Source organism: Poecilia formosa, unplaced genomic scaffold (assembly GCF_000485575.1).
Source record: "Poecilia formosa unplaced genomic scaffold, Poecilia_formosa-5.1.2 Scaffold54, whole genome shotgun sequence".
Classification (NCBI taxonomy): domain Eukaryota; kingdom Metazoa; phylum Chordata; class Actinopteri; order Cyprinodontiformes; family Poeciliidae; genus Poecilia; species Poecilia formosa.
The window spans coordinates 721,933-739,581 of NW_006799993.1; the positions used below are offsets into that span (position 1 = coordinate 721,933).

Here is a 17,649-nt window from a genome sequence, read left to right on the forward strand (position 1 = left end):
GAACAAAAATATAAATAAATAAACCTCACTGTACTTGGATTTCTCACCAAGCAGAAGGGAATATTTTTTGAGTTGAATCTTTTTTTTTTCTTCTTTTGCATCAATGGTGGTGATGGTTTAACATCACTTATTTTTTTTTGTACAAGTTCTGGAAACATATGAAGTTTCAATTCTATATGTCAAAATTAGCAAAACATGAAAAAAATCTGTCATAAACCTTAAGGCCACCATTTTATTCAGTGAAGGGAATAAGTAAGCAATGCAAATACATCTGGAAAAGAAAGTCTGAAATAAAACCAGTTGGATTTTATAGGCACTGCTTTATTTTGTCACAGTGTATTGAGTTAGTAGTCACAATACAACATGAGCAACATTTACAGAGAATGATATTGCACACAGATATATGACCGACGCTTTAATATGGCTTGAGTTTTATGAGATTTTTAGCTCTTTGCCGATCATTAGTGCGATGAATGATCAGGTTTCTGAAGATGCTGGGCTGAAAATTACAGCATTTGATTTTTTTTTTTACGATACTTGGAGGAATATGAAACAAATGCCATGATATGCTGGCGTTTCAGAGTAAGTTTTACATACATTTAAAAACTTTCAGCTGGCAGTCATCATTTATACAGTTTTTAAAGCCTGACATGGAGATGTGGAGATGAAAGCTTGTTTTTTTTAAGCCGAGGCAAAGCGGAAGTAGAGTTGCAAAAAAAGTGTAAATTTCACGGTACAACAACAAATTTGATTATATTGTGATTTCAAACAAGTTGGGCAAATTGATGAAATATGTTTTCATTTAGTAGTCTAATTGAGATTATGCATTTAAATCATTACCAGATTACCATTGCAGCTTGGCTTTATGTCACAATATACAAATAAAGACAAAAACAAAACGCTACCATGGTTGGAGAAGAGTTTCTGCAATGCAACCAGAAATATTTTAGTGCATCATCATGATAAGCAAATCTGCTCCAAACCATAGGTTCAAGATTTGATTTGTTTTATTATTTATCAATTTAAAGATTGTACGATTTACACAACAGCAGAATCAAGGACTGATCCCGAAAATGCCCATAAAGTCGCATTTGATCAGTTTTTAATTACGCTCCACCCTGACATCCATACAAGACTTAAACTTTTTACCATCTGCAGATAAATACAGAATTTAATGTGTTGCCTGTGTTTATATAAGGTATATAGTGTCTACTGTCAACATCAGCATTAGCACCATCTGGACCAATTACTATCCAGTTGCATTAGCCAAGTTTGGAAATATTGTTTCTGTTTGTTGCATTTGTGAAATCTGATGTGATTTCTTATTATGTGTGTATTATTGTCTTAATTGAGAACACACAGCCTGGTTCATACTATATCTGGTGAACAAAGCTTTTGTTGATTTTTTTTATTTTTTATTTTGTTGCGTTACCCAATAAGACAAAATAGCGAAACTTATTCTATTTCCAGAAAACAAAATTTATGTTGTGTTCCCAATAAAATGCAGCTTGCATTTATTTAAGTTGACATGAACTTGTTAGTTTTTATCTCGTGGGAACATGTTCCTGTGACCTCTAGAAAACATCTCATTTCATCTTGTTGAGAGAAACAAAGCTTTCTTTATCAGCTAGTGAGGGACATTTTCTTATTTGGAGGAAACCAAGCTTGCTTCATCTTATCTCCATGAAACATCTCGTATCTCCCAGTTATCTCCACTAAATACCACGTCTAATTTTGTTGTCTTGCCGAAATAAATGCTTTATTATTTCTCATGTCAAAATAACCTGTTTAGTTTTCTCTTTATCTCAAAGAAACGGATTGTTTTTGTGTCAGCAATGCTTTATCTCATTTAGAAGAAAAAAATGCTAAAAAAAAAAAAAACCACTTCTGATTTAGTTCTATACTATAATACAGAAATTAATTGCTCAGCTGAAGAGTATTATCCTTCCATCAGCGGATGATGTGTCCCTGCAGGCCACAGCAGTTAACAACATTTCCAGGGTAATCATTTGGCAGCATAATTGTCCTGGTTTCTGATATACAAACAATTATTTTATTTTGATTTCAAAATAATTTACTCCTCTCATAAGAAAATAAGCTTTTTAAGCTTGTAATAACTTGATAGCATGACTGTATGTTAGCTAATAATAAATTATAAATTCCTTTGAGAACAAAAGCAAAGATTATTTAATACAAGAGTTAGCTTTTAGCTAAACAAATGTAGTTTTCGCAGGATACTGCAGAAAATCACTCGGTTCTACACTTCATGCTTGTTTCTTGCTTAATTTTGTAAAATCACATTTTGCTACACTTAGCTGTATGAAAAAGTGTTCTATAGATAAATAAGAATAACACAACAAGCTTTAGCTCAAACTAAGAAAATGTCCTTGTGTGCAGTGGTAATATAGTAAACCCTGCTGCTGCAGAGGACTGTTTGTTCAGTCTGTGGGAGAAAATCAAAAAGTATAAATCAAGCTCTGTGCTGCATGGAAAAACTATATGATTTTAAGCCTCATTTCTAAGGCAAGCCATTTAATCAGTTTAGTGTTGAAGCTTATACCAAATAAAGTGCAATGGAATCCAAAGGGATGCGGCGAGTGAAATGAGGAAACCTGCCTTTAAAGTTTAAACTGTACTTTTAAATAACTTTAGTTTAGACACTCTTTTCCTGATTTGTCCACAGTCAGCTCATGTATCACGTTAACTATCAGTCGGTATGCAAATAAGATATCTGATTAATGAATTGTGCAATATTCATTTTGACTAAATGAACTTGCAGTTGTCCTAAAAACATGAATGCTTGCATAGATGCCAGTATGTTCCTGATTTGATATCTATGTTTCACTCAAGAACGTTTTGTCTAGGCAACATGAATACTATCTAATGTTTAAAACCTTTCATATTCTGATTTGATTTAATCAGAATGAATCATTTCTTTTAAAGATGGACAAATCTGACTTTTTCTTTGCTCCGTTTATAAAAAAAATCACTTCAGTCCTGTTATCAAATATTTTTGTAGTTTAGAAAAAGAACAATAGTCATTGATGGTTTTCTGTTTTTTTGTAAAATACGTGAAAGAGTTCAGAAGCTTGGAAACCAAACAAATCACCACCCAAACCATGTAAGGTGAGTCCAGCAGTGATTGTGCAAGTCTTACATTTTTTCCAAATAATCAGTTTTTTTACTCACACATTGTACTGCACTAGCTGTCAATGGCTCCAAAAGTCACTTAAAGTCAATAGAAGGGAAGTGGAAATATTCAAAAGTAGGCCGCAGCCAAATTTTCTCTCCGTCATTTTGGTTCAGGTATGGCTACAGCAAGTTATCACTAGCAAACATTGAGGAGGAACGTTTGGAGAGGTGACTGATTGGTATTTTCAGTGAGCTGTGGACATCAGAAGGCAATTTAATGGAGCAAAGGACAAACAATATCATCACATAACCGGTAATTATCTTTGTGGTTTGGCTTTTGACTCCTTGCAGAAACTATCTCTCTCTCTCTATGTGTTGTGTCGTCTTCACTCAACCTTTGCTTGTTTCTTTCCCTGAATCTAAGATTCTGCTCGTCATATATGGAGGAAAATGTATCTGAAATGCAGATGATTTTTGGTGGCTGGGGAGAAATCTGGCCTCTTCATCTATTTACTTCCACACACACAGCTCACCAAAATTCCCTGTGTAATAAACAGCCACATATACAATGTATTATGGTTAACAAAGTATTTCTTTATAAAAGAAAACAATGGGTATAGTGGTTAAACTCGTAGTTACAAGTTCTACAGATAGATGATGGACAGATGTCATCATCCACAAATAGTGCTTTCCTATTTTTAAAGGACATGACTCAAAATTATTTTTGTCACAAAACTACACTATAAAATTGTCTATCTGGTCAGAAAAAAAGTGGAAGTGCAGATTTATTTGCATTTTATGTCATTTAAAAAAATAATTTTTAGGTTATGTTGCTTTTAATATGATATTTGGCTATTAAATGCCAATTCACAAAGTTTAGAAGCATTTTAGAGCTGTGTGTTTAAAATGTTTTCTAAATATTTAAAAGAAATTATCATTAGCTTTAAGCAAATAATGAATTCTCACTTTTTGACAATAAAACCATTCATATTAACAACACTTGAAGTTCCATTACTATAGACAAATATGATTAGAGCTCCTGTGCAACACAAAATCCCTCATGAATTCTGCAAAAATGCTGGTTGGGTTTTGGTTTATAAACCAAAAATGTGACAACTGCTTACTGTTGTCACCTTAGGATGAGTTTGTGGGGAAAATGAGACAAAATGTCACCTGAAGCTTTTCATGGCTTGATATCCTCAATGTCTGCAATGACTGAACTCCTTTTAGGTGATGGGAGGGTTTTTTAAAATCACAAAGTGGGAAAAACTGTAAATTAGTGTTTTACACTCTAAGATGTATGAATGCTTGAATAGCACTGAATGCATATGAGACAAAGCATAAAATGGCCTTCTTCTTGTGATCCCAACATTTCCTCTCTCAAGGTACGTTTTATGTGATAGAGGAGTGAACATCTAATTAATGTCAGAAAGATGAAGAACTGAACTTAATCTTTTTGTTCTGCTGCCAGACTCTCTTCAAACTAAAAACAAAAGATGAATAAATGGAAGCTGTGTAATCTAGAACACCAAACTACAAGTTCATTGAAGGAAATGCTTACATCTTTGAACAAATTGCACCCTTTTTTAAAAATGCATGCATTTGAAGGAGAAAATGATCCAAACAGGTATATGTTTTCGTAGACAATCTGCTACTAAAAGCTGCCTGTAAAACTCTATTGCTGTGCTGAAGTATAGGACAACGTTGCTGAGAAGTGCTTTAAATGCCACAGACCTGTATAAAATGATATGCAGCTTTTGTCATGAACATCTTCGGTAAGAAAACAATCAATTTACAACTGGAAAGGTTAAATTACCAGCTGATGTTTGCTTGAACAGGAATAAACTCAAAGCTGTTTTTTGCAACATATAATACATGAAAGTATAAAATCTGTCTGCCATAAAAATAACCATCATCACTCCTGACAGCCTGCAGGAAAAACGCAGAGAACAATTAAGTTGTATTTGTAAAGGTACGATCCCTGACTATTCTGAACAAAATTAATTGGCCATTGTTCAGATGAGTTACTGGCTTTTCAGAGAAAAATTAAGGAACCTATCTTCAAATTATAGGGACAATGTCCCCTCAATTGCAGATGCAAAGTGCAAAGCATGATATCAATGCACAGTAGCAAAGAGAAAATAAACATTTGGGCTGTTGTATTAAAGACTGATGGCAATAGTTCCTCTGTGGAGACTGGAGTTTTACATGTGCAAACACTTTATATCGCGGTTAATTTCACAAAAAAGATCAGCCTAACATTGATGATTTTTCCTGCTTATTGTGCAGGATCAAGATGTTGGAGCTGTTATCACTAATATGCCATGCCTCTCTGCAGCCAGGCCCTTTATATTATCAAAGCAAAAGTTTGCAAAGTTATTTCTAACTAGTCTAAAAGCAGCTGATGCACCTGCAAATGTTAAACTCCAGCTGATTTCAGTTACAAATAAACATTTTTTCTTTTATAAATAAAGATAAGCAATCCAGTAAACTAGATTAAAAAGGCCAAAAGCAGTCGGAAAAAATATCCGCGAGTAAGAATCAATCTTGGAAACCCGAACGTGCATCCTGTTTTCTCTCCAGGCTCCCGATCGGCAGTCGTCGAAGCAACAGAAGAAGCTGGCACAGTCTTTTCCATCCAAGCAGTCGTAGGCATAGTCGTCCTCGTGATATGGAACAATGTTGTTCATCTGCAACAGGGATGTTCCAGGTCGGATATTTACCATGCTGGGAACTCTCTGCTGCAAAGAAGCCACAGTTACTTTCACTGCTCAGTTTAGGAGAATAAAACCAGAGCGAGTCAGATAAAAGTTATTTTTGTACCTGTGCGCTGTTGTTGGCTTTGGACTTCTTGGTCTGCCGGTTGCTGGTGAAGTAGTGCAAGGTCCCATACTCCATGAGAGCAGCGAAGGTGAAGATGAAGCAGACGGAGACGAAGAGATCCATGGCAGTGATGTAGGAAACCTTCGGCAGAGACTTCCTGGAGATGGTGCTCAGAGTTGTCATAGTGAGAACTGTGGTGATTCCTACAAATACAGGAATTAAAAATCAGACACATTATTGTTTTTTTGTTTGTTAATATAAAACATAAAAACAGGAAATTTGCTGAATAACTAGGTAAATTAAAGAAACCCAACAAAAATTAGCAGAAGATTGAAAAATCTATTTTTCGGATTTGAAAAATTCAGTTTGTCATTGTGTGCTGGGACTCTAATTTGATGCAAAAAAGTAAAAAAAAAAATGTATGGTGCAAACATTATGAAACCATTTAGTTTTAGTTTAGCCTGACTTTCTTGTGATCTCTGAAGATGTCCTCTTCAAGTCTTTAAAAGTTTTTAAGCTGTATTTTTCTATATTTTGTTTTTAAAAATCATGTTACAGTTGTCATATTTTCTGTCAAACTGCATTATGAACAAAGTTTAGGACTCAGAAGGAATGGTTGTTGGGACACATCTACAAAATCCTCATGAATTTGGTTCATGAGAAGGTTTCTTTGTTTCTTCCCCTGTCGATTTCAGACTGGCCTGCTTTCTGCTTCCCCATCTCACCTGATACTCATTTACTAATCATCTGTCGCACGTTTGTAGCTTGTTTGTCTTTAGCTTTGTCAGAATAAATCCTCCCTATAGTTTCCTTTGTTCATGTGTTCAGACTGTTGTGCATTAGTTCCTATGTCCTCCAGTTAGTTGAATGGTTGTTGCATTTAAATCTTTAGTCACAGATGAACATGAGAGCAAGAGTCATTTTTAAGTTGGGGTCATTCATCATCTCCAAAGACATTATAAATTCCAATTATTTTTTTAAACAATATCAGTACCAAGAAAACCACAGATTTAAAAAAAACAGATGACCTACCAAGACAATCATTTAGCTATATTAAAAGAAACAAAAATGTATTTGTTTTTATTTTTTATTCTTGGGAAAACATTATAATCAGTTAAGATTAAGGACGGCTTGGTAACCAAAGTAAAGATTACATGTGAGTTCCCCAAGGCTCTATTTTCATATTATCTATTCATGCCTCTCTGCTAATTGTACGGAGTACCACAGGACCTCTTATCAAAATTTTCCTGGTAATGTCGTTTCATTTTTTTTTTGTACAACCACATAATGGTTCACTAAAATCACTTAGTGTCTATGATTTCAATGAGTGGATGAGTCAGAATTTCCTCCAACTTACTGCAGAAAAGGCAGAAGTTTTTTTTTTTTTTTCTTTTTTGGTTCCGAAAATCCAAGATTAATCGACTGTGGTGTGTCATTTTGGTTTATTTGCTCATAAAGAAAGAAAACTTGCAGGACCTCAGTCTGGTAGCATGCTAGAATTTCAGATGGTAAAATTTTGTTAAGATTTCCAACCTAAAGATGTCCGAGCTGGGACGGCATCCTTGTTAATCCAGAAGGACACCCAGGACAAGACCACTATCATGCTGCAGGGAATGTAGGTCTGAATGGTGAAATAGCCCATCCGTCGACTCAAGTCAAAAAATATTGTCATTATGACATATTCCCCTGAAACAGATTAAGCAAATTAAAGATTAAAGGGTGGGGTTTCAACTTAAAGCGGTGCAAAACTAAAAACAGGAAGGCGATTCTGTCTTACCTGACTGAGTGTGTGCCTCATCGGTGGTATTCCTCATCCCTACAAAAGCAAACTGGTAGAGTCTCCAGTAACGCTGGTCAGCCACCTCCACTGCCCGCCTCTGCCACCGATATGTGATCTCGTTTTTTGGGTAACCATCTGCAGAATACCCCAAAACAGATGAAACAAAAGCCTGCCTCACAGCATCAGGTGTTGTTCAACGTAGCTCACACATAGACTGTGCAAGAAAGACGGGTGTAGCCAATGCACCTTAACCCCTTCCACTCATCTCTACATTTGGTCATAGCCATCAGTGTCTCTTGGCACAACCCACTATGGAATATTTCAAAATTTGCTTTGGGCAAGGTTTTGCTTTTGTGCTTTCTGGTTTACTCTACTTTAAGTAAGATAAGCCATTAATGAGACTGAAGTTATGGGATGTTGTTCCACATTAATGCAGTGGAAAACTAATTAGCTAAATCAGGACAAAAGAGGAATTGTTCTTCATCTCATCAGTTGGAAAGGAAGGGCTGTTTTTGATCTAATAAAGTGGCAAAAGGTCTTTCCTATTGTATCCTTTCTAAAGAGCAAGCAAGTTCATAAGCACATTTGGCTGCTATGGCACTGAATGAACAGCAGATTTATCTTATGGCTGGCCCTAAAATGAATAAAACTTCTGACTGTTAAAACTATCAAGAATAACTCAGAAATATAAATACTTCAGTTAGGATACTTAATGCAAAAAGGCACGTCTCTGTCGCCTACATGAATTATGTACCGTGGACTGAATAAAATCAAGATTGAGATCTTTGCTTTAAATCAGAGTGGCTACATCCTTCCTTTACATAGTGTATGAGTGGTTGCTATTCACAGGAAACAGCATCAGGGCAAAGAAGAGGGAAGCATTCAAAATGTCACTGACCTGCTCAGTCACAATACATTTCTTCAAGTTTGCAAATTAAGTTAATTCCAAATAGTCTACTTCACTTTCGGGATCCAGTGGGCACACCTTTTTGTACCCCCACATTCAGTAGCAATATGTGGAAATATTTGCTTCTATTTTGGTAATTGTTTCTTGATCCTGTTTATTAGTTTTGCGATTTTGGAAATTGTCTTAAAAATGCAGAGTGACACCTTAAAGGTTTTAAAAGAGCTGAGCTGAAAGCTCTGGCTTGGGGATAAGGTGAAGAACTTCATTATCAGATGGGAACATGGAGTGAAGGTCCTGCTCCTCTATATCAAAATTACTTGATTGAGGTACTTTAGGCTTCTGATCAGTATGCCACCTCAGAGGGAGACCCAGAACCCACTGGACAAATCTCATCTGGTCTGGGAATGCCTTGAAAGATCCCTGAAAGAGCTGCAAAGGGATTTCTCAGTATGTCAATTTTTACTCTGTAATCTTTTATGTTTTCTAAACAGTTGGCCTTTTTTTCTGGCTTTCCATTACCGTGACAATAGACTTCCAGGAAAGGTCATTTCTTGGTTTCCTTAGAGACCAAATATTACGTTGATGTAAAATATCTATTTTTTAAAAAAATCCATGTCCATCTACTACTGTACTGTAACACAAAAGGTCAGTTTAGGCTTGATTTTATCACAAACTCATGCTGATTTGATGACATTTCCTGTGACTGAACTGGCTCTGACATTTGACATAAACTCAGTGGAACATTCTTTGTATTTTCCACTGGTGTGTGGAAGATTAAGAGCATGATAAGTCATGAGAAGCAAAAGCACAATACAGGAGACAAATGAAGGATGACAGACAGCATGAATCAGACTGGGGAAGGGTGCAGAATTCATTAAGTCTGTCAGCAAAATGGTAGTAGGTGACCTCCTCTTTCTGCTGGTGGAGCAGATGATAGATTGGTACAGCCTCAAGCAGATGGGCTCTCTGGCAAGGAGAATGAACACAGGTGTTGCCATTGTGCTAGTCCCTTGTTCTAGGAGAGCTAGGAAGCTGAAGTCAAGATGACGGGTTCGAAAATGAGAGAATGTTACGTTTGACAACCTACAGCTCGAAAACTCCAGCGGACACGAGTGCTCATCCATTGGAAAGTTATGCAGCTTAAGGTAACACTCCGCATTAATAGTCAACCTGATAAAACAGAATTGTGACAGAAGAACATCAAGTCTCAACATTCTTTTGTGTGCTTGTTTTCTCACTCACTCTGAAACACCAATAAAACAGACAAATAGTTCATGGTTTGACAAACTGGAGTTACTTTAAAAAGAAACACAGATGTGCACACTAAAGCTGCACAAACAACAAAGATCTTTAGAGTTAACATTAAATATGCTGACAAAATCAGTTTGAAAAAAACTGGCCTGCAAGTGTCCTACCTCAGTGTGTACATGACTCGCCCATTACTCCACAGCCTCAGAAGTCGGTTGGGAGTTGTGATCCAGTGGGCATCGGATTTTCGGGAATTCCTGAAGAAGGTGTCGGGAATCCAGATTTTGCCTACCATGTTACTGTTAAGCATGAGCAGCTTCATCGAACTGTTGAACTTCAATCGGCTGTCGTACCATGTTTGGGCAAAGAAGATGTCAATGGTGTATTCCTGTAAGAAAAGGTCATTGCAAACACTGGTATCCATTTTCCAATTCGTGTTAAGTTTTTAGTATGCATACGTTGTTGTTTTTTTTCCAATTATCAGAACTTCTTTCACCACTTTTTGGTTGCATCATGCTTGCTGAACAGAAACACATCCTAAGACATGAAAGACACAAGTTCAGCAACCCTATAATAGTTCAAAATTCTGGGTGACAATGGATCAGAAGTTAAGGGCTCAAACCCCAACTGTCTTTGGGACAGACTCTTCCTCCACGTCGCCTGCTGGTGGTGGTGTTCCGAGGGTCCAGTGGAAACAATTGATTGACAGCCTTGCTGAGTCTCTCAGTTTGTCCCAGGGTAGAATTGGCTACAGTGTAGCTTTCTACCATCAACGTAGATGTGAGTGTGTGCACTAATGAGTGAATGTATGATTGCAGCATAGAGCACATCAGATATAAACCTACTGCTACACAAGTGCAGATCATTTACCATTTACTAAAAGGATCATGTCAGGCTGCTTAGCATGCACAGAGAAATGCAGAGTTCCATTCACCGTTTGGCAAAAGAGGAGAAAGGCTTAATATCATCATGGTCTGGATTTAGAAGAACTAAGCCCAGTTCTCCTTGGGAGCGAATTTTACTGGTTCCCAATCCATTCTGGCCAGATTAATCTCCATTAGCAGATTCTGTGTGGTGTCCCCATTTTTTGTAACTACTTCAGGTGTCGTACAAACTGAACCAAGCCTTGTACTGCAAGCAATTCCATAGCAGATTGCAGTCATTGGTTGGACCATCACTCCATATGCCAAACAATTAACAATGAGTTTTTATTAGACTGATACTTCAGCTATTCATTTTTGTTCACCTCTTGGTAGGTTTGGTCAGATAGTTGTCCATCTTGATGGTTAATCCAACTTTTTAAAATAATTAAATGCATAAAAATGAAAACAAGCTGCAGCTAAATTGGCGGAAACTGCCTCACCATGTTGATGGGGTCCACTGGTCCGATACTGTTGACATAAACTGCTGTTTCAATCACTGTCGGCCGCACTGGAAAATAACGTGAGGACATGGATTTACATGTAACGCTGCAGGTTTCTGTCCTAAAACAACCAAGCTGACAATAACAATAATAACACTCATCACAATAAATAGAAATAAACTTTAAATATTAGAAATCTCGTTTGAATACTCAGAGCATGTTTCCTCTAATGCAGAAGGTGTTACGTGGAGATGAGAGGAATTTTTTTCTTACCTCCGATGTCAGGCCGCAGTTTGTTGTCGTAGCCCTGCAGCAGTTTATTGAGGATTAAAGTCACGTCACTCTCATAGACCTTTGGCGATAACACCCAGGTTTTATTTATGGGCACATCCTCGTAGTCTTCATCTTCCTGTTTACTGGGCCCAATGGCTGAACTGTGAAGAAGAGAGATAACCGTAAAACATCAACAGATATCCAGAGATTCCCAAAGTTTCATCGAAGGAGAATGAGTGCTTGATTAATCTGGTGAACTGAAGGTGAATATTATTGCGCGAGGAAAATCAGGCAGCTATACGCACCTTTTAAACCTTCAAAGGAAAGTAGAGGTGATTTCTGGCCAGATGATGAATCAGATCACATGGACATCAACCATCTATTAGGCTGAGAACCTTGACGAGAACAGATCCTGGAGAAATTTAAGCTGTGGTGTGTTTGAGTATATGCCAAACACGTTTTAGTTATACTCTGATGGAACATCTCCCACACATCTAACAGATTAAATCGGCTTTGATTTCTCATTTAACAGTTGACAGGCTGCACACATGGTTTTATTCATTAAGCTGCTTATTCTGCTTTCTATAAAATATGTATTCTTGGTAAAATAATCGACTCTGCTTCATTTAAATTTGACATATAATAAAATTAAAATGATTGTGTCTTTGTCAGGTTCTCAAATTGAGTATCAAGCTCACTATTATGTTTTTGAAAAAGCCAAAATGTGTGAAAATTGTATAGCAATTCAGGAGGAATAGCACTTTGCTGCCTGAGTTCATTAGGTCCCTCATATCATTATGGAGGAAGTTTCAGTCATGTGACTGCAAAGCAAGTCCTTCACTACAGTGCTTAAAAAGTTGGGATGTTCTGTTTACGCAAACATCTCAAGTTTAGATTTTTTTTAAAACATGATGCTTTGCACAATAGCCAAACCTCTCTACTGTTGTGTCATCTATCCATTGTCCCTGATCTCTTCTGACTCATTTAAAAGACATGCTGCCTTGTTCTTTTGTAGAAAAAGGCAACATTCTGTTTGCTGGGGCATCTAATATTAAGACAAAACACAGCTGATTTATTTTATTTTATTTTATTATTTTTATTTGTGAATAACCATTGTTTCAGTAGAGTGATGGAAGCCAAATAGTTTGGAAGTGCCCTGATTTCCCTTCCAAGGCTTCTTTAAAGCATCTGTTGTTTCTTGATGGTGTTTGCTGATGTGTTTCAGTCTTGACAAACAACTTGACAAAACTTCTGTTTTATTGTAGGGGTGCTGATTCTGATCAGTGAATCAATGCATTTGATCAGCACCACTGAGCTAGAAGATTACCTCTTAAATCTTTCAAAAGCAGATGGGATGGGCTTTTACAAAGCTCTTCATTGTAGTTAAATGACTGTATGAAAATGTAGAGTCCACATGGCATTAAATTATTGGAAAACCTAATATCAATCTGATTAGTTTATTATATCTTATTATATAAGACACTCGATCTGAAAGAGGGAGTGAATGTCAAATTTTCAGTTTAGCTAACACAAGATATAGAAGCTGAAGAAATGCAGAAAATCAAATACATTATTAATAGCAAAATAAAGAGGCTAAAGGGTTCTCTTCCGTTTTATGATTTTAACATCATGGCAAGAAACCAGAATGTTTGTTAACTCAACTGTCAACAGAGGTGATGTAATGAATAAATTAAATCTGCAATAAACATTGCTGTGCTGCAGATGTAAAACATCCAGAACATCTGGGTTCATCAGTGATGCTTCACCCTTGAATGCCAACATTTCAGAACTTTGGACCAACTATAATATATGCCAAATCATGCTGGATTTTTGGATTTAAGAGCAAGCTATACAGACAAGATTTTTAACAGAGGATTTATATATTTTGTTTTTGTTGTTTTATTGCTATATGAAAAATCAATTTGAATCTTCCATCCATGACTTACGCACCCAAGCTGCTCAAATCTGTAACATCATGTTTCTTTTCAATTCAATCTGACTATTCTCTTTGCTTCTAAAATTAGGATCAACCTGCCACTTTTTGACACAAATATGGAGTTTATTTTTAGGCCAAACTGCAATTCTTAAGGAAACAGAAGAAGTGGTCTCATGCAGTGCACCTTCTCAATATTCAGAGCATTTCACTTTTTGCACATTTTACGTTATGGTCTTATTCCAAATTGTAGTCCTTTGGATGCCTGAAGTTCATTTAAAAGTAAAAGTTATGAGTTTTCACCTATTTAAATGAAGATATGTGATCTTAGTATGAGTTTAAACATGAAACCTGTATTCACAGAAATCAAAGTCAGGACACAGTTTTACGCAAAAACATACTTCACTTTAGACTGTTGTTTCACATACAGTAATCTTTTCTACCTCCTCTATCAACTTTCGTAACATTGTTTAGACATGTATCAATAGAAATGACGGCTTTTGGATTCATGTTATATTTTAAAATCCAGCAGAAACCCACAGAAAATGTGTTCTTGCATTATTTTTTATACTTTTACATAACGGAATGTGTTCCTAAACCATACAAAGTAAAATATGTCCAAAAATAAGAAATGGGCTTCTTGTAACTCTAAGCAGAAAATCCCTAAAATGAATCCAAGGTTAAACGTGAAGCTTTAATAGCATACCAGGTTTTCATCCCATGTGGATAACTGGTTGTCTCATTGTTTCCTCAGAACAAACATTCACTTTAATTGTTCCATAGATTGTGCTGTGTGAGGATGTTCAATATTATTGCTGGGACTCCCCAAGGGCAAAAACCAGCTTTTAGCTTATAAAGCACAGTTCTGACCTGTGCTTTTTTCAGCACCGAAAATGAAAGATCAGCAGTTTTTAGCTCTACACACACAAAAAAAAAATAGATGTTTGATATTGGTCTTGTGTTTGCACAATCAAAGCACAGGGTTGTGTCAGGTTGCATGTCAAAGGAAGGGTGCTTGGATTCAGTGCACACAGCAGCACTTCTGGAATGCAATTTAAACAGAGCTATAAGCAGTTTTATGTGTCTGCTATCTGATGAGTCCTGCTGTTTCTATTACAGGCCATTCCACATGGTCGAACTCTCAGCTTGTGCCAAATGACGCTGCTGCTGTAGTTCCCCGCTAATAAACACAGACTTGATACTATAAGGATCCCTGCGGACCTGGCGTTCAGCCCGGGATTTAAGCTACTCTTTCCTGAATAATTTCTGATAGGCATGATCTCACCCATGACACAGTGACCTAATGAATAGACAAATATGTCTGTGTAGTCACCTTAAGGCCTAAATGATGTTGTGGTGGGGATACGACAAAGGTCTAAAGTGCTGATCATAATCTAAAAATAGGCTCATAATAAATCTACACCTTTATTAATAAAAGAACTGGAGGCAGGACAATGGAAGAGTAAAAACTAGGAAGCAAATGTTGAAACAAGAAGAAAAAAAATAATACTATGGATTAAACAAATGAAGGAAAAGTGAGGGAAGGAATCAACAAATACAGGAAGCCAACAACCTTAATTATGAAACTACAAAAAGAAGTCTAAATACAGTTTTTGCCATTTCTAGCCTTCATTTATGAACAAAACTTCTAGATGTTTTGACATCAGGATAAAACTAAACCATCATTCTCCTATGGCACAAGGAATAAATGCATTTTTAAAAAAGTGTTCATCAAACTTTAATTTCTCACCCTAAAACACCAGACTGATGGAAACTGCGAGTCTCATCAGGCTGCCTGTGGCTGATGCAGATGTCATTCACACCCCAAATAAATATTACACTCATGTCAAGTTTAAATCTGTTCTGACCTCATCACTGTCAATATGACCAACCATGCTCTGAAAGTGTTGGTAAAAGACAACAGCCTGCACTGCTGCAGACATTAAGAACCTAGTAGCATTTTCTCATTATATTTGGGAGTTTTCATGGGGTTGTCATTAGAGGCAATGGAGCTTGATGTAGCCCACCAGGGGCGCTGCTTTCAGCACTAAGCTGCAGCCCCAGTTCAGCTTTGATCCTGGAGAGACTTTAAATGATGATTAACTGATTCCTTGGCAGCTCTTTCCCTCTATGCTTTTCCTGTTCTGACTCTCATTGAGCTTAAATCAACAACAGTTGCTCTGCCAAAACTAATCAGAAAAGCTGTGAAGGAACGAACTGCAACACTGACGGTTTCATAAATCTGTTAAATCCACAGACAGGGGTCTGTCGTTTTTATGTTAATTTCTTTACAGTCTTACAACCTGAGCTCTGCTGAAGAGACACAAAACATAGTTGGCACTTGTCTGTTGCAAGCACATTCAGATATTTAAAATGTGATTTGACATTTTGTTTTTAATACTTTAAATCTCTACCTAACATATTTTGTCCATGAAAGACATCTGGAAATTTTAAGAGTTTAAGTTTAAAGCAACAAATATGAGGAAGGAGGATGATAACTAGTTCATATACAAAAACCATCCTCAGATATTATGCAAAGTGATCAGAGGCACAAAATAAAAACAAAGCCATCAGCTAAATTCATTTCTACGTCATTAGTTTTTAATGAAAAAATTGGAAGTAGTATAGAATACATGAAGAAAAAAATGCACAGAGAGGTATGACATTATGCAAAGAGGCTTTAAACAAAAAGTTTAATTGTTGTAACAGACATTGTTTCATTCCTAATCAATGTCCCAGTGTGTTCCTTTGGAGCCATAATCCCAAAATTAATGGATCATTTCACCATGGAGCCGCTATGGCCAAGTGCCCTTCATTAAACTATTGACAGATGAGTGAAAAGAATAATAAAAATAGTTGTGTAATAGCCAACCATCACTGAAATGTTCTAATAACATTTGGAAAAAAAACAGGTGCAATATTTTCCCATGAAAACAGTAAGTAATACATTCAACCATGATGGCCTCTATGCACACTCACTACAAGATGGAAAAGAAGAAAGTTGAAGATTAGTCAGTATAATATGAGAAAAACACATCATAGTCAGATGAGACCAAAGCTAAACTTTTCTACAAATCACTGCCCACACAATGTTTGGAAGAAAAATAGTTCTGCACACCACCTAATGAAAAAACTGTGCCAAAAGGATGCATGGAGAACTGTACTGGAAACTTCTGGATTTGAATATGAAGATGGTGCAAGCACTGATTTCCAAATAACAGTCCTTAACACGCAAAAAAATACACTTTAAAATGGTTTCAGAGAAAGAGAGTAAAACTTTTAAAATGGCCCAGGCAATAACTTGACATTTATCCACTTTTTCCACATCACCAAAACCTCCAAGCTTTGGAGACTGTTTATGTGAAAGAAAATCACACCGGGGCAACGCATACGGCCAGTTTCTCATAAATTTTAACTATTAAAGTTATTACTAATAACATATTCCTCACAAAGCAAGATTATTCAAAAGCTTTGTCATTCCAGTTTTTTACTCAATTTACTGACTAATTTGCTTTGACTTTTGTGTGTGTGTGTGTGTGAGAGAGAGCTTTGGTTGTTACCAGTATCTATTGGGAATTTATCTTCACCAATGATATACAATATGTTTTTACTTGCATGTGCACATTTTAGATCCTAATAATTGTCCAATACTGTTAAAAATAAACCGTTAAAAGTCCTAAACTGATGCTTTATTCACAAATAATAAGTTCTCATCCAAACTGTTGGTGAGGGAAGGTTTCAATTTGAGGAGTTTGGTAAAAACTTCTCCAAGAGGCACCAAACATTCAGACTGTCAGGCAATAACTGGCATCTTTAAACTGAAAATTAGCTGAGACTCTTGGACTGCAGCTGGTAAATGATGCCATGATCGATCATGGCTATGAGATTTGTGTTTTTATCACGCTTGACTGGATTACAATGCCTCCTGAGATCTACTATAATCCTTTTTTTATTTTATTTCAGCGAGCAGAAATAACAAAAAGGACATGTTTGCCTGCTGAGAAATTCCATGTTTTTTTTTCTTTTTATAACTTGAAAAGGAGTCCCTAATCTTAACAGTATGCGTTAAGTGTGGCTCATCCCACGAGTTCATACACATTTTTGAACAGCGGGGACCAAAATCACCCAATCTGCAAATCTCAGGTAGATAAGAGAAACACACACACACGAAGCAGTCAGTCTCAAGAGAA

General features: G+C 36.5%; 1 protein-coding gene and 1 long non-coding RNA gene across 2 annotated transcripts; one reads left to right on the forward strand and one right to left on the reverse strand.

Annotated features, from left to right (window-relative positions):
- The first annotated feature begins 282 nt into the window (after positions 1 to 282).
- LOC107836363 (uncharacterized) lies at positions 283 to 1,881 on the forward strand. The gene is made up of 2 exons (XR_001662246.1): positions 283 to 1,366; positions 1,542 to 1,881. It is a non-coding gene; the product is annotated as an uncharacterized LOC107836363 (long non-coding RNA).
- A 1,475-nt stretch (positions 1,882 to 3,356) lies between these two features.
- On the reverse strand, positions 3,357 to 11,698 carry gabrg1 (gamma-aminobutyric acid type A receptor subunit gamma1; the record flags this gene model as incomplete). The annotated part of the gene is made up of 8 exons (XM_016672028.1): positions 3,357 to 5,873; positions 5,956 to 6,158; positions 7,489 to 7,641; positions 7,733 to 7,870; positions 9,730 to 9,812; positions 10,058 to 10,278; positions 11,254 to 11,321; positions 11,527 to 11,698. Coding segments are annotated over 8 exons (1,317 nt in total), but the record flags the coding sequence as incomplete, so codon positions are not given.
- Between the last annotated feature and the right edge of the window lie 5,951 nt (positions 11,699 to 17,649).